Source organism: Neoarius graeffei, chromosome 23, assembly GCF_027579695.1.
Source record: "Neoarius graeffei isolate fNeoGra1 chromosome 23, fNeoGra1.pri, whole genome shotgun sequence".
NCBI classification, from domain to species: Eukaryota; Metazoa; Chordata; class Actinopteri; order Siluriformes; family Ariidae; genus Neoarius; species Neoarius graeffei.
In genome coordinates this window covers 52,798,035-52,819,551 of record NC_083591.1, presented here as the reverse complement: position 1 = coordinate 52,819,551, position 21,517 = coordinate 52,798,035, and the positions used below count along the sequence as shown (strand labels likewise).

Sequence of the window (21,517 nt, the reverse complement as noted above, 5' to 3'; positions counted from 1 at the left end):
CGGACTCAGTCGTTCAACTAAGTCGTGATCTATGAGATAAGAACAATGGTGTTGACGGTGGTGTTTAGTATGAAAGTTGAAGCTTTGGAAGGTTGTTTTGAACATAGTGTACAAATAAGATGAGACTAATACTGCCTTCACGTGCAGGCTTTCGTCTAAACGGGGGAACGGGCGCTGCGCCCTCTTACTCTCGGCGTGCGCCCCCTTACCGACTCCGTAAAAACATCCCAGCAACACTACGTGACAATGTGTCTGATCATCAAATACGTTATAATTGCTCCAAAAATATTCCAATCATAGTAGATACACCGCCAGACGGTGCAAAAACAATCCGAATTGGCGTTTTCCAGACTGAGGCGCCATGTTGTTTAGTTGTTTACTTGTCGCAGCTGCTCTCGCGAGATTTGACATGGGTTACATACAAGGTCAGCTGACTTGTAGAGCGAGATTTCTCGAGACTGAATGACCTTTCACCCACCGGTGCGGGAGCTTTTGACAGAAGTAGTTCGCGAGTTGTTTTTGTTGACACTTGGGCATTTAAAGACGTCATCCCGCGGCACGAAGCGGAAGAAAGCCAAAGACTGTTCAGGGCAGAAGAAGATTACTTGTTTCTTTTTCAATGCTGACAGACAATTTGTTACAATTTCCCTCTCAGATAGCCTCAGAACGTCCCATTGGAGCATTTTTCAGAGGCTTTGCACGGCGGGGGGGAACAACTGGCACCATCCCCCCCCCCCCCCCCCGCTTCGCTCCCTTGCCATGGTGAGCGCCCTCATACTAAATTTTTCTAGAAAAAACCCTGACGTGGTATGGGAAAGATGATCCTTTCCACTTGTGAAGTGGAAATTACGAGTGCATTGTGTTCAAGTGCTTTTGTTGTCGTAGTTAAGTGAAACATGGCAGACCCAGAGTTTACCCTGACCTGTTTGTTTCTTGGCTATAACTGCATCTCGTTGTGCGAACGGGCACTCACCTGATTCAGCAGATCTGGATGGAACTATTCGCAGAGCAGTGGTGAAATCCTGATCCATGAACAACCTGCCATCTCCTTCCCGTTGATACAGAGTTTGGGCTATGGGCCAGGTCATGTCCTGGTCCCAGTACAACATACTGTCACTGGCGTACACTACAGACCAAATAAAGTCACGTGAGAAAATTGCATTCGAGCGCGGACCGCACAGTACTAACCTACGGGAGGCTATAACGTTATCCTCGACTGACTGCTAGCTTGCGTCTGCTTTTTAAAACCAAATAATAACGGTATTTTTAAAGACGGCAACAAGTATAAATGGCAATGTTATTACAATTGTGTACGCCACAGCATTATGTAGGCTACAAACTAGCCAACTAACAGCAGTAGAGGACGTTTAACAATGCAATGCTTACCATTCACGAAACTTTCGCTATTCTCCGCCATGTTGAAAGGTCAAAGTTTATCTCATCTCGGCAGCTCGTGCATCAAAAAATTCTTCCAGCTTTCCAGTGGAAATTACGATGCGAGTGGGTGTCCATGTGCAGTTTTGATGTCGGTTTTTGGTATTTACTATAATTACCAGAGGACGTGAAGGCACCATAAAGTACTAAAGCGCCACTGCATCACTCCATCAGCAGGCAGGCGATACAGACAGTCGGGAATATTAGTAGGAAACAGTTTGATTTTTGGAAAAAAAAAAGTCAACTTTGAAATTTATTTGCAAAATCAAACCTTAAATCTTGATATGAAAGTTGCTTAGTTTAAATATACCAATAAACAGTAGAGAGGCGGGGCTTAAAGGCAGCTTCAGGATGACCCGAGACAAAACCTGACCTTCTGCGAGCTTATTATTTTCTAGCGGTATCATGATAAGTACTCAAGGTATGCTTTTCTAAGAGTATCATCAGTACTTTCACAACATTTTATACCAAACCTCATGTAGCTGGAAGTCTGATGATGACGATGATGGCAATTCAGTGATATGTGTATTTACTGTTTTTAAAAAAAATGAAGATGGTTCTGTGTTTATAGAAGTCCTGATGATTCCTGTGATACTATCAGAACTAGGGCCCGACTAATAAGGGATTTCTGGCACAGATACTGATGATTAAAAAGGTCTTTGATTTATGATAACCAATATTATCAGCTGATACCTATCCCTTGTAAAAAAAAAAAAAGAGATGAACATGCCTTCAATCAAATAGAAATGTATTAAAATATTGTGAATAGTACAAAAATAGTCAAGCAGGCCTAAATATACATGGGGAAAAAAAAACATTCTGAACTATGTACACGGTAGAATTACTTTTAATTAGGCCGATACACATAACTGTTCTGGAAATGTTTTCAGGAACCATGCATGTTTATTAGTTATGAGTTTTCAGTATATAGCCTAGGGCGGCACGGTGGTGTAGTGGTTAGCGCTGTCGCCTCACAGCAAGAAGGTCCGGGTTCGAGCCCCGTGGCCGGCGAGGGCCTTTCTGTGCGGAGTTTGCATGTTCTCCCCGTGTCCGCGTGGGTTTCCTCCAGGTTCTCCGGTTTCCCCCACAGTCCAAAGACATGCAGGTTAAGTTAACTGGTGACTCTAAATTGACCGTAGGTGTGAATGTGAGTGTGAATGGTTGTCTGTGTCTATGGCCAAGTTTACATTAGACCGTATCTGTCTTGTTTTCTTCGCGGATGCACTGTCCGTTTACATTAAAACGCCTGGAAACACCGGGAAACGGGAATCCGCCAGGGTCCACGTATTCAATCCAGATCGTGTCCGCTCCGGTGCTGTGTAAACATTGAGATACGCGGATACGCTGTGCTGAGCTCTAGCCGGCGTCGTCATTGGACAACGTCACTGTGACATCCACCTTCCTGATTCCCTGGCATTGGTCATGTGACGCGACTGCTGAAAAACGGCGCGGACTTCCGCCTTGTATCACCTTTCATTAAAGAGTATAAAAGTATGAAAATACTGCAAATACTGATGCAAATACTGCCCATTGTGTAGTTATGATTGTCTTTAGGCTTGCCATCCTTCCACTTGCAAGTGGTAAGTGATATGCGCTGGGATCACACACACAGCGGCTCAGTCCCGAATCGTGGCTTGTGCACTTCACTCGCGCGCTCTGTGAGCTGCGCAGGGCCGGAGTGCGCACCCTCCAGAGGGCACTCGCTGTTCAGGGCGGAGTGATTTGGAGCGCAGGATGCCTGCGGAGCCAAGCGTATCCGTGTATTGGTGTTGCTGTGTGCATGCGAATCGTGTATTGGCGTTGCTGTGTGCACACTAATCGTTTTAAAAACGTTAATCTGATGATCCGCTGATACGGTCTAATGTAAACCCCACCTATGTGTCAGCCCTGTGATGACCTGGTGACTTGTCCAGGGTGTACCCCGCCTTTCGCCCGTAGTCAGCTGGGATAGGCTCCAGCTTGCCTGCGACCCTGTAGAAGGATAAAGCGGCTAGAGATGAGATGAGTATATAGCCTATGTAATTAGGGGAAGAAATTAATATAACTATGAAATACTTTAGGATACTTTATACACTTATTTATATAGGAACAGTAATGTTAGAATTAAAAAGTATGATTTGTATACAGTATGTAATGTATGCCATTAATTTGTGTACACGTTGCTACTCTGCTTGGGTCAGCTGATTGTTGTGGCGTTCCACGCAAGTTTTGCCAATAGTAGAGTTGCGGTGTGCTCTCTGGTGGGCAAACTATGCAACGACAACCCATAACATAGTTAAAGGATCCATCCGCACTCCGTTTATTTTTACCTCCGCCAAGGAGGTTATGTTTTCGGTAGCATTGGTTTGTTTGTTTGTTGGTTTGTCTGTTAGCAACATTACAGAAAAAGTAATGAACGGATTGCTCTGAAATTTTTTCCAGAGGTGTGACTGGGCACAAGTAACAATCCATTAAATTTTGGCGGTGATCTGGATCACCTTCTGGATCCCGGATTTTTTTTAAAGGATTCTTGGCGGAGGTCTGCGCTCTCCGAGTGCTTTTCTAGTTTTAATTGTCATTTATGAACGCTGATAAAGATTTGGCAGTTAGCTCATTGACAAAGTTAGCTTTATCATGATATCAATATCATATTTATTCTATCTACATTCACTGGATATGAGCAATCGCATGCTCTGATTGGCTACTCTACTACTAGGATATCAGCTCATATACCATGAGTAGAGCGAAACAAAATGGTGGAGCGCATCAAGTCAGATATAGCACTTTATCAACTATTTAAAGAATATAGCTACCCTCCCAAATATCTCCAGTTTCACACTCCAGCCCAGTCGGTGGCGGTAATGCACCTTTAAGTTGGTTGCCAACCACCAAAAAACCCCCCCCCCCAAAAAAAAAAAAAAAAAGGCAACAAAATATGGAATGGAAGTATTGGACGGCCTGTGATGATCTGGCGACTTGTCCAGGGTGTACCCCACCTTTCGCCCGTAGTCAGCTGGGATAGGCTCCAGCTTGCCTGCGACCCTGTAGAACAGGATAAAGCGGCTACAGATAATGAGATGAGATGAGTATTGGACGGTAAGAACATATCATTTTTTTAAAATGTTATTATTAAAGCATATTTCACAAATTGCTACTGTCATTTCGCCAGTTTGTGTACATTCTAAGCGGAAATTATTTTGTTGGACATTTTGTCAGTTTTTATTTATCGAATTTGCAAAAAATTAAAAATGCTCCATTTCTCAAAATGCAGTGAATGTGGATAGAATAAAAGAGTTATTCCACTCAATCTCATCGTACATGGATTATAGCCAATCCGGTGCTACGCGCCTCATCGGCTATCGGCTCATGTACGACTCGATTTCATGGAATAACCTGTTAAATACGCTAAAGTGCTTGGCACTCATGTTAGCTAATGTGTTCTGTTTTGCTAGCTTCCTGACAGGCTGTAAAATTGCACCTAATGCAAGCAACAGTCATACATGTAAGACTTCACATCACATCACATCATCTCTAGCCGCTTTATCCTTCTACAGGGTCGCAGGCAAGCTGGAGCCTATCCCAGCTGACTACGGGCGAAAGGCGGGGTACACCCTGGACAAGTCGCCAGGTCATCACAGGGCTGACACATAGACACAGACAACCATTCACACTCACATTCACACCTACGGTCAATTTAGAGTCACCAGTTAACCTAACCTGCATGTCTTTGGACTGTGGGGGAAACCGGAGCACCCGGAGGAAACCCACGCGGACACGGGGAGAACATGCAAACTCCACACAGAAAGGCCCTCGCCGGCCCCGGGGCTCGAACCCAGGACCTTCTTGCTGTGAGGCGACAGCGCTAACCACTACACCACCGTGCCGCCCATGTAAGACTTAAAAACAAAAATTACTATTTTTTTTTTTAACTAAATTTGTAAAAATGAAATCCTGTTCTCCGCTGTGATGGTTAATTTTATAAATCATTTCTTTTTCCTCCTTTACAGCAATACTTTATGTCGCACTTTATGTAAAAGTTCAACAAAAAGTGGATCTATACGGTTCAATTTTACACCCACCTATAATATTTCAGTTTTTTGCTTGTATTGATTGAGTATAAAACCAAAAAGACAGTTAAAATATATTTAATGCACCAGACTCGGTAGAAACTAGAAGAGCACTCTGTGAGCACAGGCCTCCGCCAAAGCCCAATGGCGCATCTTTCAATGTTGGTGAAAGTGAAAATAAATTTGTGGATCGGTCCCGACACTTGGATCTGCTCCAAAATGTATTGAGTTCTTCCTTGTCCCATGCTCCACCTTTCCACCAAGTTTCAAGGAAATCTGATTGGTAGGTTTTGCACAGTCATGCTTACAGTCCAACAAACCGCCTGAAAACATGACGACCTTAGCGGAGGTAAAAACAAAAAAATAGCAATCGAGTGTTGGTCAGTTAGCCAACTTTAGCTAGGTTCACTCGGTTTAATTAATTGAGAAAGCCAAAACGTTGTCATACCAGCAGCTCTCGTCCATAATGAATAAATAATGCGGCGTTTCCCCATCGTGCTCCTGGTGTCACCCTCACTGCCTATTTTAGGGTTTGTACTGCTCCGACACCTCTGACTTGCCTCATCAGCTCATTATCAGGTTCTTCCCGAGGTTAAAATAAGTGTAGAGCAGGGAAACACCAACAAAATGCATCGCAGTGCAGTTTTCACTACAAGAAAACTCTGATCCTAAAACCTGTATTCTGACTTCATGCTTTGGTTCGAGGATTCCGGGTTTCCCGAAAAAAATCAAACCTGTGCAAGACAGGAGGACTGCGCTGGTTTAGGAATTAAAACTCGTTATTTCTGCAGAAAATACTGATCTGTCAAGTTAACACAAGACTATAGAGCGTATAGAATTAAACATCAGACAGAGTTATTTGATATCAGAGCTGCGTGATGAAATTATATCAATTAAATTCATGTCTTTATTTCATCGGATAAAAGTACATATCGGATATTACAATTAAGATAGATGAAAAAGAATGCACAATAATTACAATTATGAAGCATACTACAAAATAAAAAAAAAATATTAATGTATTTTATTATTTTTTTTTAAATCCTTAAAACATTCAGTATTTATCTTGGGTCTTGTGTATCTTGGGTTTTATTTCTTTTTCTAATCAGTATTATATGCTAAAATGAGTGAATATTGTCAGACTGGACATTTTAAATCTATTTTTTAACTTTTTTTTTTTCCCCCCGCCGTTTTCCCAACAGGTTACGTAAGTAAAGCATAAAAGCTGACGCAAGCTAAGTTACTGTTTACACACCCGAAGTTTATTATTTTACAATAACAGCCTATCCTGAAGTAGTTTATTCCTTTTGGACACACATGCACAGTGATTTGTCAACAATTGCAGTTGGCATGCTGTACTTTTGATCCACTTAGAGCAGACCTGGGCATTTTACGGCCCGCGGGCCACATCCGGCCCTTTGGTTCATTCTGACCGGCCCGCGTAAGGTTAATTAGAAATTACAAAATAAACGTATTTTCTAATTTTACCTCATGCATGGACTGAATGTGCATTGCTTTTATTTTGAAATTGTGTTCAACAAAAACGCAATGCGCGCGACATGAAATCCCACGAAACCTGATCCCGCGATAACTACTTCCATAATTTGTCCAGACCAACCACAAACTTGTACGTCATACTTCAAACGGTCCAGCCAATCACATCGTGTGACGTCACCAGCAGGCGCCGGAGCCGATCTCCGGCGAAAAGCACCAAATGAGGTGATTAAACTACAAATGTGGGCATCGTTATTATAATATGATGTATCTTGCTTGATATTTGGAGTAGAAAGACAATATTGTGATGTCTTTATTGTGTTTTGGGGTGAATGTGACTGAAAAAAATGGTACAAACGTTCACATTTTGTTAACCATCGTTTTGGGAAATTTGATTGAATGAATGACGTTTTTTGTAAGGCAAGCTCGTTTTTTCCATACTCTTACCAGTCTTAGCAGCTTGTAAAAACAATGTTATTTACTGCTTTATATAAAGAAATGCAATTAATATTATGCAGAATTTAGTTCAGCCTTTTGGTCCGGCCCTCCACAAAATTTTCTGTTTCTCATGTGGCCCCATGGAAAAAATAATTGCCCACCCCTGACTTAGAGCAATATTTAATGTGGAAGAACATTGTGAAATGGGTTGGTTAGTTCCTGGTGAACCTGAGCTTTGAGTCCGAACAGATTCAAGAAGTTAATAATGCTGTGTTTTTTTGTTTTTTAAATAATTGAGTTTATAGGGTGTGTGTTGAGTAGAGACACAATTTCTGGAAAAATTTTCTGAAATCTAAATTTGTCTAAATTCTGCACACGTAACTTGATTTGACCAGTCAAATTGGACAGCATGTGCTTTTATTTATTTATTTATTTATTTATTTATTTAAGTTGCGATACTCAAGATAATGGTACAGATCATATCACTTAATTGCATATTGGTTAATTGCATAAATCGCTTATTTGCATAAGAAGTAGAAAACCACAAACCATTCCCCATTATTCATATACAAATTTGATCGGTTAATTGCATATCGGTTAATCGCATATATCGCTTATATGCATAAAAATTCATGGCAAAAACCTTCCAACTGATCGGTTTATCGCATAACAATACAGGGTATTTTCCCATCAATCATCTTCTGCACATGCGCAGAGCACACGAGATTCCATGGAATCTCCGGTGATGACGTCAGTGTAGCGTCATCACCTACTTTCGTGAATACTGAGGTGGTGTTTACATTAGACCGTATCCGTATCGTTTTCGTTGCGGATGCACTGTCCGTGCACATTAAAACGCCGGAAAACGACTCCACAGGCGGAACAGTTTGAATCCGCCAGGGCCCACGTATTCAACCCAGTACGTATCTGATCCGGTGCTGTGTAAACATTGAGGAACGAGGATACGCAGTGCTGAGCTCTAGCCGACGTCGTCATTGGACAACGTCACTGTGACATCCACCTTCCTGATTCGCTGGCGTTGGTCATGCCACGTTGGTCATGTGAATGAGCAATACAGGAAGTGTGTTGAGGAAGTCATTAAGTGAATGAGCAATACAGGAAGTGTGTTGGTTACCGTAGCACTAAATAGTCTTGTTGTAATCGCAAAAAACGGCCGTTCTGCGAGGTGAAGAGTGTCCCGAACACTGTTAGATCCTTCTAGCATAAACACGAAGGCCATACACGGTGTAAAAAAGGCGTCATTGTAGTACCAGTACCGCCGATAACAGACTGGCATACTTCATTTTTTTACAACGACATCCTTCCACTTGCAAGTGGTGAGTGACTTGCGCATGCCCGATATGCACTGGGATCATGTGACGTGCCGTCTAATTAGTCATGTGATTAGCGTATCCGTGTATTGGCGTTGCTGTGTGCACGGGGAACGGTTTTGTTGCGGGCACAGAAATTTTGTGTGTGTACGCGAATCGTTTTAAAAACGTTAATCTGATGATCCGCTGATTCAAAATAATGTAAACAGGGCCTGAGTGGACGAACTAATTTCCGACGAATTGTTTCGGCGCATTGTTTACCTGGAAGCAGGTGCACGAAGCAAGATGGGAAAATCACTTTAGTTTTAAGTAGCAACGATGTCGAAACAACGTAGTAGGACTGACTTGGATATTTCCAAACAATATGAAGTTATCAGTGAGTTGGACAAGGGTATTTCACAAAGCAAAGTGGCTGAAAAATTCGGGATATCTCCGTCCCAAGTCTCATGGATAAACGCAAAACGAAATGATGTTATTGCGAAATTCAAATCGAACGACAATGCATCACGAAAACGGAATAGAGTTTCGACACGTGATAATTTGGATGCGGCTCTTATGCGATGGTACACCCAAGCCAGAGCCATGAATGTGCCTGTGTCTGGACCTCTTCTGCTCAGTAAAGCGCAGTCTTGCAAAAGAACTCCAGCTGGAAGGAGAAATTGTTAGGTCATGGGTCCAGAGATGGTGTAGACGGCATAAAATTCAGTTCAAAAAGGCACATGGTGAGAAACAAAGCCATGACCAAGAGGCAGCTGACCACTGGGTGAAGAACGTGTGGCCTGAAATCTTTCAACATTCTAGTGCTGAGGACATTTATAACTGTGACGAAACTGGGGTCTTTTTTTCGAGCACTCCCCAGTAGTGGAATGGTTTATGAACATGAAAAACCTACTGGAAATAAAATCAGTAAAGAGCGAATTACTGCACTGGTTTGCTGCAATTACACTGGGTCAGATAAAAGGAAACTGTTTGTTATTGGAAAGTTGTTCAAGCCCTGGATATCATTAGAAGGAGGTTCTATCACCATGGACTCTCAACTGAGGCTTTTCAAGAAACTGAAAAGATAATCAATAAGGACATGATAAACAATGTTAAACAGAAGACAATTAATGATTATTTTAAGTAAATTTATAATGTTAAATAAACATTGTAACAATCATGTTTGTTAATAGTTGATTATTTTAAGTAAATTTCTAATGTTGCACAGACATTTATTGTATACCATGCAGAAATGTATCAAGCAAAACACATTACACGACAATGCAAATCACACAACTGGGCTTAAACTGTCCTCGAAGTAGCCTGATCTCTTAAGGCGTATTCACACCTACGTTGTTTGGTCCGGACCAAACGAACCAAATTTCCCTTGGTCCGGACCTTTTGGGTTGGTCTGAATACGAACCACCGAACTCTGGTCCGGACCAAACAAGCGGACCGAGACCGAGCTGCAAGGTCGGACTCGGTCCGGACCAAAGGAACCCTGGTGCGGATCTTTTGGAGGTGTGTGAACAGACCGGACCTAATCCGACAGTTTTGCTTTTTTGTACCTCGGGAGCTTCCGTCGTTTGTCGAGCATTATGGGAAACAGAGTCTTGACACTCCACCGCAAAGTGCAAACACTGTTTCGGTTGTCAAGGGAACCTTACAACAGTCGTTCAGTCATTCAGACCAGTGGTAGGCTAGACTACAGAGTACAAAAAATGAGTAGGGGGCAAACGTGGGCCGAGGAAGAAACGCGTACCCTTGTGGATATATGGGCAGATGTCCACATATCTGAGCTTTTGGAGAGAACACACAAAAATGCCGATGTGTTTGCTGTATGACCTATGGTCATGAGCTTTGGGTAATGACGGAAAGAACAAGATCGCGGATACAAGCGGCTGAAATGAGTTTCCTTCGCAGGGTGGCTGGGTGCTCCCTTAGAGATAGGGTGAGAAGCACAGTCACTCGGGAGGAGCTCGGAGTAGAGCCGCTGCTCCTCCACATCGAGAGGAACCAGCTGAGGTGGCTCGGGCATCTTTTTCGGATGCCTCCTGGACGCCTCCCTGGGGAGGTGTTCCAGGCATGTCCCCCTGGGAGGAGGCCCTGGGGAAGACCCAGGACACGCTGGAGGGACTATGTCTCTCGGCTGGCCTGGGAACGCCTCGGTGTTCTTCCCGAGGAGCTGGCCGAGGTGTCTGGGGAAAGGGAAGTTTGGGCTTCCGTGCTTAGACTGCTGCCTCCGCGACCCGGTCCCGGATAAGCGGAAGAAGACGAGACGAGACGAGTGTTTGCTGTATTCAGTGAGAAAATGAAGGAGAAGGGTTTCACGCGCTCCCCAGAACAATGTCGGCTAAAAGTGAAGAAACTCCGTCAGACCTACATTAAAATCAGGGACATTTTTTCAAAAAGTGGCGGTACTAGCGACGCAAAAATGAAATTCATCTATTGCGTGAAGAGCCAGAACTGTCACAACATGATGTGCGCTCATCAGCGCTATCCTCCATAGCCGCCTTGCCCTTTGTCGTCATCGTTGATAAATTACTTGTACAACAGCATAGTAATCGCACAATTGTGAAAACAGTAAAAACTGGAAAAAACATATAGCTTTGATGACAAAAAGAATAACAGCACGGAAAGCCTCCATGACTACTTTTGAACTTAACGCTTTGTGCGCGTGTCGTCTCTGACCAATAGCTGAACGACCTCAGGGCGCGTGGCTTTGTTGACAGATTTTGGTCCGCTTACTAAAATGTACAGTGTGAAAGCGAACCGCACCAAAATGAAAAAATAAAAAAAAACATTTGGTTCGGACCAAAGCAAGTGAACTATCGAACTATCCTGGTCTGAATACACCCTGAAAAGATAATCAATAAGGACATGATAAACAATGTTAAACAGAAGACAATTAGTGATTATTTAAAGTAAATTTATAATGTTAAATAAACATTGTAACAATAATCATGTTTGTTAATAGTTGATTATTTTAAGTAAATTTCTAATGTTACACAGACATTTATTGTATACCATGCAGAAATGTATCAAGCAAAACACATTATACGACAATGCAAATCACACAACCGGGCTTAAACTATCCTCGAAGTAGCCTGATCTCTTAATTGCATCGATCACTTAATTGCATAAAATGATCTTGCACCAAGCTTATGCAATTAAGCAATCACGTCTGTATTAAATAAAAATTTCACACTGTCTGGGGTATCTTTTGACCCTAAAAAAGCATAGCCAATTTTTCTATGTTTCACTCTGAACCCGAAATCTTTTACGAGGAAAGAAATGTCAGTAACGTAATTACTACTGCTGTCAAAAATGTCGCGTTATTAACGCGTTAACTTGACTCAATTTTAACGGCGATAATTTTTTTATCGCGAGATTAACGCTCTGTGACATGATGTAGGTTTTTCATAAGCTTTTGAAACTGCCAGGAACTTGGAACAGAGACTTTGCTTAGAAAAACGATAGCAGCTAGACTGTAATGCCCCGCCCCGCCCCGCCCCGCACAGCCAGAGTCCTCTGCCCTCCTCCCCCTCAAAGAACCAGCGCGGGCAGGGCACGCTAGTAGAGATGGGATTTATGGCTCTTTGATGGGATCCGCATCTTTGTGATCCGTTCTTTGAAAAGAGCCGTTCAAAAGACTGGCTCATTTGGCTCTTTTTAAATATTTATTCAGTTTTAAGAAGACAGCGTCTAAAGAAGCCAGATCCCTCTGAACTGTAAACTCAATGCTATCCCAGAAATCCTTCCTGTAATATGCAAATTTGGCCGCCTCTGATTGGACAGCGCGACGCATCAACAGGCAGAAAGTGTAAAAGTACAAAATGTGTTAAGTGAGCTGAAACAGTAAAGATCAGATTCAATGCAATATTTATCAACGAACAACTTAGTTAATATAATAGTGTACTTTATATTATAATCAAGCATGTCAAGCCTACCGTCACTGTGTAACCTATCTCTCTGATTAGAGTTGTAGACTAACTCAAGCAGTAGATCACTTCACTCATGGTTTTTTTGCTAGCCCCGGTGCTCGGCTTAGGTTTCACTTTGCAGTGGCTGTGTCAAGACGTGTTATGCTTTGCAATAAAAAAAACATTGGTACAAAGCAAGCCCATTCACTTTTTTATGCTGATAAGAGAATTACAATGGTTTTTCATGTGAAAAAAATGTGCGATTAAATTGCGATTAATCGCGAGTTAACTATGACAGTCGCGACATTAATCGCGATTAAATATTTTAATCGCTTGACAGCACTAGTAATTACGTTAGAAAAACCTGACCTTTCATTTCTTAAAATTCGAACCAAGATTTCTCTGAAGTGACATTGCTAGAATTGGGGTGGTGTTTTTTTTTTTTTTTTAATAATAATATGGTTTTCAGTACGTTTTGCCTTGGATTCCATACTTTAGCAATATCACTGAGCTGACAAGGCAGTATTAATAATTTCATAATTTTAGCCTCTCTGCTGAAGAATTGCCCATTACTGATGGAAAACCAGCATGAAGCGACACAAATCAGGAAAGGACCCGGCCTAACTGCAGTACTTGTACTGAAATGTTTACTGACAAACATCTAAAGATTGTTTACTCTCTTGAAATCCAACTTCAGATCCATATCTCCGTTCCTAGTGTCTGCGTTTGTTCACCCTGCTCATGATCAGGTATCTGACTGAGGTGAGGAGTTTCACGTGACTGACAGCTGCCTGGCATGTGTGCGTTCATGCATCTCGCTCTCTGGGCGTGGCCCTGATAAGCACATTGGTTGGATTGATGACGCCTGAATTTAGAGAGAAGGAAATGCAGCTCAGTAGATTTGTCCTAATTGGATTGTATGAACTGAGGCTTGCTTGGCTGAATAGCACGATGTTTAGGTATTCTGAGATAACTAGACTAGTAGATGCACACTTGTATTTGATCTACTGGTGTTTTTATCTTTTCTCCGACTGAGAGCACTGCCCTAATGACTCCCCGAGCCGGGCGTTTAGGGGAGCCGGGAATGTCCCGGCTGTGACGGCTTCTATTCTTCTTGCGTGCTTTTGATCAGATGAATGAGCTGTCTCGCCTGAATAGCTATGCTGTATTATGGAGTCGGTATTGTGTTGCCGTTGTGGGACTCGACTGTATGTTTGTGTATGGGATATGGAGTTGCTTTTTATATAAAGATTCTGGAGATTTGATGTGGCTTGCTAAATGCCTCAGTGATTAAAGTTGTAATGTTGTAAGGTCAAATTCCAGGACTGCCAGAAAATGACCCTTTCACCCTTATCTGCTTAACCATGCACTGGAATTGAATCAGTACTCAATCTTTTTGGATGAATGTGAAGAAATATGGCTAAATATAACCTTAAAGCTCTGCTCGTTTTTTTTTTTTTTCTTCTTTTTCTTTTCTAAACATGAAAACTGCTGCCTAATTTCAGCTGTCCACAAAAAAAAAAAATCAGCCTGCAGAACTGACTGTTCTGAAACGTTTAGCTCTGTTAACGCTTTTCACCATCGTCCTGATTGTTGTCATGAACTGCGTCTCAAATCTAAAGGTCACCTTGCGCTCAAAAGTATTTACTAAACTGTAAAATCCAGAAGTCTGGTATACAGAACAGACATTTTGATGATAGGTTTGAAGACTATGGAAAGGGTTTTAAAATTCACCAGATGTCCTACTCTGTCAGAAATAAGGGTAGGAGTCCATTTCTCTCTCCCAAGGTACAATCTACACTAATGTACCTGCTGGGGCTCATTATTGAACCTCAAGGTAACTATTGCCCCTTTTCCACCAAAGCAGTTCCAGGGCTGGTTCGGGGCCAGTGCTTAGTTTGGAACCGGGTTTTCTGTTTCCACTGACAAAGAACTGGCTCTGGGGCCAGAAAAACCGGTTCCAGGCTAGCACCAACTCTCTGCTGGGCCAGAGGAAAGAACCGCTTACGTCAGCGGGGGGGCGGAGTTGTTAAGACCAACAACAATAACAAGACCGCGAAAGATCGCCATTTTTAAGCGACGAGAAGCAGCAGCTGTACAAACGTGAAGTCATTTATTATTATTTATTATTGTTGTTGTTGCTGCTGCTGCTTCTTCCGTGTTGTTTTTGCTTCGATATTCGCGCCAAGGTTTAAGCAAACGTAGCGACGTAACTGACGTATACAGCGACGTAATGACATGGCACCGCGAGCTATGGAAAAGCAAACTGGTTCTCAGCTGGCTCGCAAGTTGAACAAGTTGTAAACCAGCACTGGCCCCGAACCAACCCTGGAACTGATTTGGTGGAAAAGGAGTATCTGTGTACCTTTTCATGGACAAAAAGGTACATACATCTTCCCAATCAGTATACAAACAAGTACTTTAGAGGGAATTGCCTCAGTGACAAGCCATTGTACTCCTAAAGGTACAATATTTAAATAATATTGGGTAGCTTTTTTTTTTTTCGTGGTATATCAGATATATTCCATTCAGCTAGCATGATATTGAACGAGTTGAGGACAAGTTCAGTATCATGCTAGCTGAATGGTATATATCTGATCTACCATGAAAAAAAGCCATTATTATTATTATTATTATTATTATTCATACACATTCCTTTTGGGTGTTCAACACTTCTTTCTCTTTCAGAATTCTCTCAAAATCTTGCGTATTTAATGAAGCAAACCTGGCGGCCATGTTTGTTTACAAGCTGTCACAGTCGCCGCTAGCTCAGAAGTTTTACGTCTCTGACATATGACGTCATGTTGTCTTGACAACCATGCAATACCGTAAACCATATTCAATGCTCATTCTCCATTGGGTAGAGTGACATAATGTACGTAGGATAAGCGATATGCTAACAATCGGGGTGCCGCTAGAAATTTTGGGCCTGATGAAAGAATATAATATTGCGCCCCCCCCCGACTTCTTCATGATGGTGTCAATCTACTGATGGTTCACCATCAATTCTGCTTGTACCGTGCACAGCTAATGTTAGTGCTGGATTGGAAAGCAACAAGCCTAAAGGCCAATTTATGCTGACAACGCAGTCCTCGCAGATGGCATTGCAGATGGTGTCTGCGTAGCCCCCCCACCTTCGCAGACGCTCTGCGCGCACCTCCCAAAAATTGTGACCACCGCAGAAGCCTCGCAGACAAGAGGGCTCTGATTGGTCCACTCTACATCCGCTGTACACGCACTTCCGCTTCCCTACTTTCCCGGTTTGGTTTGTTTTCACTACCGTCATTTTTAAAAACACGAGCGAAGATGGAGCAGCACGAAGAGCGGTTGATCGAGGAAGTGAGGAAGTACGTACATCTATACGACTCCAGTTCTAGTCATTATAAGTAACCGGAGGATAAACACTCCACTAACCACACCCACCAACTACTCCTAGCGATTTCGCGACTTCGCGCCCCCTTGCATTGTGGCGATGAATAACATCGCGCACGCCTAATACTCCCCGCTCAACGATACAACTGTCTGCGAAAAGCTGTCTGTGAAAGCCTTGTCGCAAGAGCATGCAGAGGCCCTAACATGGTGTCACGCTCTGGCTCCGCCTATGCAAGACTGTACCATGTAATGAATAGGGAGGGGGTGAAATATAAAGACTGTCTAACAGGGCTCTACGTTAACTTTTTGAGACATGGTTGCCCATTCGGGCAACCATTTGTAGAAGTCTGGTTGCCTGAACTCAGAACATGGTTGCCCAAATATTACGTTATTATTATTTTTTTATTTATTATTCAACCTTCTCAGACGCTGTCTGTATCAACAAGCATTGACACTAGCGCCCCGTGCGAGTAATGCGGTAACTAGTCATGTAGTGAAGGACATACCAATATTCAGTCTCCCCAGGATTCCGCGAGCCTTTTTTGTGATTGTTGTGGGCTAAAATGTCTGATGTTGCGGGGGGTTTTCCAAAAAAATTGTGATGAAAGTTGCGGTGTTTTTTAGGTTTTTGTTGCGATTACATTGCGGGAGGAAGTGAAAGTTGTGAGAAATTGTTGCGATTTTCTCTTTGTGATTAAAATTGATTGATATGTTAAATATTAAGTTATTACTGAAAAACTATTGATTAAAAAACAAAGACACTGAGAAATGGTCCTATAAACAACTTTACCAATATAAAAGATTACCGGGACTACACAAATGCAGAAAAATAGGCTTTACTTATCCCAATGCACCTGTTGGTTCAAAAGTTAAAGTGCAGAGAACCTCACAGCACAACATGAAGTTCCCTTAAAATATAATATAAATGCCTCAGCTTTCATGTAAGAAAAAAAAAACTATTAATACTAGTACTGTGTGCAGGCAGTCTCTCCTGAAGACTAAATTAAACAATTATAAACTAATAAAATAAATGGCTCAGGCTTCATCTCATCTCATTATCTCTAGCCGCTTTATCCTGTTCTACAGGGTCGCAGGCAAGCTGGAGCCTATCCCAGCTGACTACGCTGAAATGCCATGCGGATTTCAGCGAGATTTCATGCAGATTTCAGAAAGATGGCGGTTCCCGCGGTGAAAGATTGTCATAAATGTATTTTCTCCATTATTTACGTGTTTTAAGTTGTTATCCAGAGGAAACACGCCGCTTGATTCGCTTTCGAGCTGAGAATGAGCAGCGATTTCTGAAATCCAAGCTGCTGCTAAAAAGCTTTGGGAGTGAGTATTGTTTTCGGTTGCTTGACTGCGTACGTTTTGTTCTGTTATTCTCGCTTTTATTGTTTACATGAGTGTTCTGACACCTCATTCTGTCGGATGTGGTGCACGAAGCGCCAAAGATATCCCATTCAGTGGTGTTAGTTAACAAATCACACCCTGCCAGCAGAGATTTCTGGTTCTGGCTCTGACTGTAGCGGCTGGTCGCAGCCAATGACGCATTTGGTCACGTTTTGCTAACGTAAACGCTGACGGAGGTACGCGATGACGTATGCGATCGTTGAAGGGCTATCCCAATACGTAGGGGTTGAATTTCAAGCCCTATCCCTTGTAGCTCAGTTTCAAGGGGAAGGGCCAAGGGGGAGGGGTAGGGGAAGGGGTAGAAATTAGAATTGGGATTGGGCCTACTTGTATTCTAATAATTTTGCGCAAAATGGAAAACTAAACTGTAAGGTTGTTGTATCTGCTCGTTTTAAGAGACTAAATTATTAAAAAATATTTTTATTAAATTAACTTGCACATGGTAAGATTAATATTGTCCTCAATGCTGGGCCCTTAGAATCGTCTTAACTTCCCCTCGCCCTTAACAGCACCCCTGCTAACAAATATTGCATGCTATCAAACCAAATGAATGAAACCTGCGAGAAGGGAATAGAATGCATGTTTTTATTCAGTCGAAAAAGTGTCCTGTATGTATAATAATGGATAATAATCAACTTTGGGTGGGTGTTGTGTTTGGTTTGCTCTTGACTTGATAGATAAATTGGATTAGATTTGTAGCCATATTGGATTAGTCTAACCCGGAGTCCCTTTTAAATACTCGAGCCTCTGTATCACTTTCCCTTATGACTGCACTTCTTTCACCACATATGCCTGGAGTTCAGAATGACGCTGTGGATATCCTGTCCTTCACTCCAACCTTTAGCTGATGTGGCTGTCGGGTTTAATTTGCCATGACACAGTGGATAATTTGCCACCAAGGCCAAAGAGAGGAAATGCCCCTGGATGTTAGTTAGCTTCGGTGTTCTTGGCCACATCATAATCAGGCCACCCAGTGATGACTGGTGTGGTGTCGTTTCTAGAACAAATCATCAAGGGTGTGTACGAGTAGTTAGTACTTTAGCTTTGTCAAGGCTTTGTTAAAGGACTAGATCAAGGGGAAAACGTAGGACTAAAGGGACAAAAAGTGAGTGAGGGCTGCTGATATGCAGTACTGTGCAAAAGTCTTAGGCACCCTATTTTTTTTTTTTTCCATACAAACTTTGTTATAGATTTCTATTATGACTTTATTGAGTCAGCACAGAAACATTTTAGAGTCCCAAACGTTCATTTTTTTTTTCCAGTACAAAATTAAATGTTAGAGGAAAAAAAAAAGTTTGTACCTGAGATCTAAACGGCATATTACATAAGGGACGACTTTCCAGATTAAAAAAGGAAACGTAATGAAGGCTGCTGGGTTTTGGTGCAAAATTTAAGAAGCAAGTGTGACCGTCAAAGTGTCCAGAAGAACTGTGGCTGGTTCTGTAAGATGCTCAGTAAAACCTACAGCTCATTTCTGCATAAAACTGCACTCGTTGGACCTGAGACTACTATTTTAAATCAAAGGGTCGTCTCGCACTAAATATTGACTTTGTTTCATTTATTATGGCTTACTGATTACTGTTTATAGCCTAGGTCACAACCGGACGTACGATTTTTTGGCCGTGCGATTTTTGGCGTTTCCCAAATCACTGCGCTTTTTTTTTTTTTTTTTTTCCATGGAGAAAGACGCGCGTTGGTCGTAAGTTTGTCTTGCAACCTGAAAAAAACGTAAGCGCCCGTAGAGTTTGTTTGACATGACAAAGAACCTCTGCGGCCAGTCTACGGCTCGAAAATCAGCACATCACACGCGTGCCCTCCGTGCGTTTCTTGCGTTTTTTGCACGTAGACCGGCCGTAGGAGCACGTACGGCCGGTTGTGACCGAGGTTTATAGTTTTATTTAAAATGTTGAAACATTTCATTATTTTAAGCCATTTTTGGTCAGCAGTATTTCTTTACATGTGCCTAAGACTTTTTGCACAGTACTGCAGTTTAATGCATTTTACGATATAATAATGATTATTTGTAAACGCATAAATGGGTAGATGAATTTCTCTTTAAAATTTATTTTTAGTAAATAATTCTATGGGGCGGCACAGTGGTGTAGTGGTTAGCGCTGTCGCCTCACAGCAAGAAGGTCCTGGGTTCGAGCCCCGGACCTTTCTGTGTGGAGTTTGCATGTTCTCCCCGTGTCCGCGTGGGTTTCCTCCGGGTGCTCCGGTTTCCCCCGCAGTCCAAAGACATGCAGGTTAGGTTAACTGGTGACTCTAAATTGAGCGTAGGTGTGAATGTGAGTGTGAATGGTTGTCTGTGTCTGTGTCAGCCCTGTGATGACCTGGCGACTTGTCCAGGGTGTACCCCGCCTTTCACCCGTAGTCAGCTGGGATAGGCTCCAGCTTGCCTGCGACCCTGTAGAAGGATAAAGCGGCTAGAGATAATGAGATGAGATGAAATAATTCTATTCCACGAAATCGAGTCGTACATGAGCTGATGGCTGACAAGATACGTTCTTACCATCAAATACTTTCATTCCATATTTTGTTGCTTTTGTATTTTTTGGGGTTTTGTTTTCGAGTAGAGTTTTTATTTCGCCCTTGATTGGTTCAGCAACGCGCGCCGCCATTTTGTTTTTCTCTACTCACGGTATATGAGCTGATATCCTAGTAGTAGAGTAGCCAATCAGAGCGCGCGATTGCTCATATCCAGTGAATGCGGATAGAATAATTTACGATATGCTCAGCGTCTTTTCTTTTCGCTTTAGCAGAGCCAGTTTTCCCGGCCGGACGAGCTCTGTTCACACCCTGACGGGAGCAGAAGATGGCCGTCATGTCCGATCCAGCACCTCAGCAGCATACCTCCAAGCCAAGGTACTGTACACGGGACTCGGTTGAGATGACATTTCCTGTTCCTGAGTCATGCCGAAGCAGCAGAACTCTGACGAGTCCCTTTCTTTTTTTCATGTTACAGTGGTGCACATTGAGAAGATAAAGCTGAAGGAGATCTCCCTGGCAGGAGACAGCAGAGAGTACAGTTTCGAGGTAGGGCTGTAACATTTCATCTGCACCAAGTTGTCACCGACTGAAAGTGTGTTTGTTTTGAGGAATTCTAGGAATGGTTATGCTGACTCGATGATAGGAGATCTGGTGTGGATTAATCGCCTGGCTTTAAGACAGGAAACCTGTTGCTACATTCAAATGATGTTTACAAGGTTTAGTTAAAAAATTTCCTTGAAATACTGAGGATTTAAATACATTTGCATAGAAATGAGCCTGTAATTGTACACTCCCACAGACTAAGCAAGTAGCACTATATTGCGTTTGTATCACATAAACCCCTTAAAATGAAAACTCCTCTTTTGTTTTCCCCCGAACAAATAAAATCACATAAATAAACAGTAATATTCAAGATTTATTGTGATTTATGACTCCAGAGCACAGATATTTACAGTGGATATAAAAAGTCTATTTAAACACCCCCCACCCCCAGTTAAAATGGCATATTTTGTGAAAAACAAACACGTTTTAGGGGAGAAAATAGAAAAGAGTAAATATTTACAGTAAACACAAGCATGCACTACTAATAATTAAGTTTGTTAAAGCTCCTTTTGCTTGTAATACAGCACTCGGGCTTTAGGGATGAGCGTCTACCATCTTGGCACATCTTGAGTTGGCCATTTTATTCCACTCTTCCTTGTGAAAATATTCCAGATCTATCAGAACACAAGGTGATCCCATACTCGAGGCATTTCAAGTGATTCCACAGGTTTTTGACAGGATTTGGATTTGAAATAGCTGTGACACAGCTTTTCCAAAACGGTGCTAATTTTCTTCTTGTACTTTTCTTTCTGAATTGTTTTGGTTGCAACATTAAAGGTGGGAAAATATTTGACAGGATTTATCTTGGTTTTATTTTCTTACATCACAAAAAAAAAACAATTTTTTGGAGGGTTTTGTAGACCATTGATATCCATAATGGCTAGCTAGCTAAAACCAGACAAAAGTAAAGAAACATGGCCCATGTGTGTAGACTAATGGCCCTTTTCCACTACCCTTTTTCAGCTCACTTCAGCCCGACACGGCTCGCGTTTCGACT

The 21,517-nt window shown here is 42.2% G+C and overlaps 1 protein-coding gene across 5 annotated transcripts in view; it reads left to right on the top strand.

Moving 5' to 3' along the window:
• Positions 1-21,517, top strand: part of zcchc2 (zinc finger, CCHC domain containing 2) — an 89,084-nt gene that overhangs the window by 11,881 nt on the left and 55,686 nt on the right. For 3 of the 5 annotated variants that reach the window (XR_009651347.1, XM_060906397.1, XM_060906395.1), the window contains exons 2-3: positions 20,187-20,292; positions 20,393-20,463. The exons of 1 other annotated variant lie outside the window; for it this stretch is intronic. Coding sequence is in view for 3 of the 4 variants with exons in the window: in XM_060906397.1 (XP_060762380.1) it covers positions 20,187-20,292; positions 20,393-20,463 (177 nt within the window). In the remaining variant the exon portion in view is untranslated. The remainder of the gene's footprint in view (positions 1-20,186; positions 20,293-20,392; positions 20,464-21,517) is intronic. One more of the 5 variants, XM_060906396.1, reaches the window with a different exon arrangement.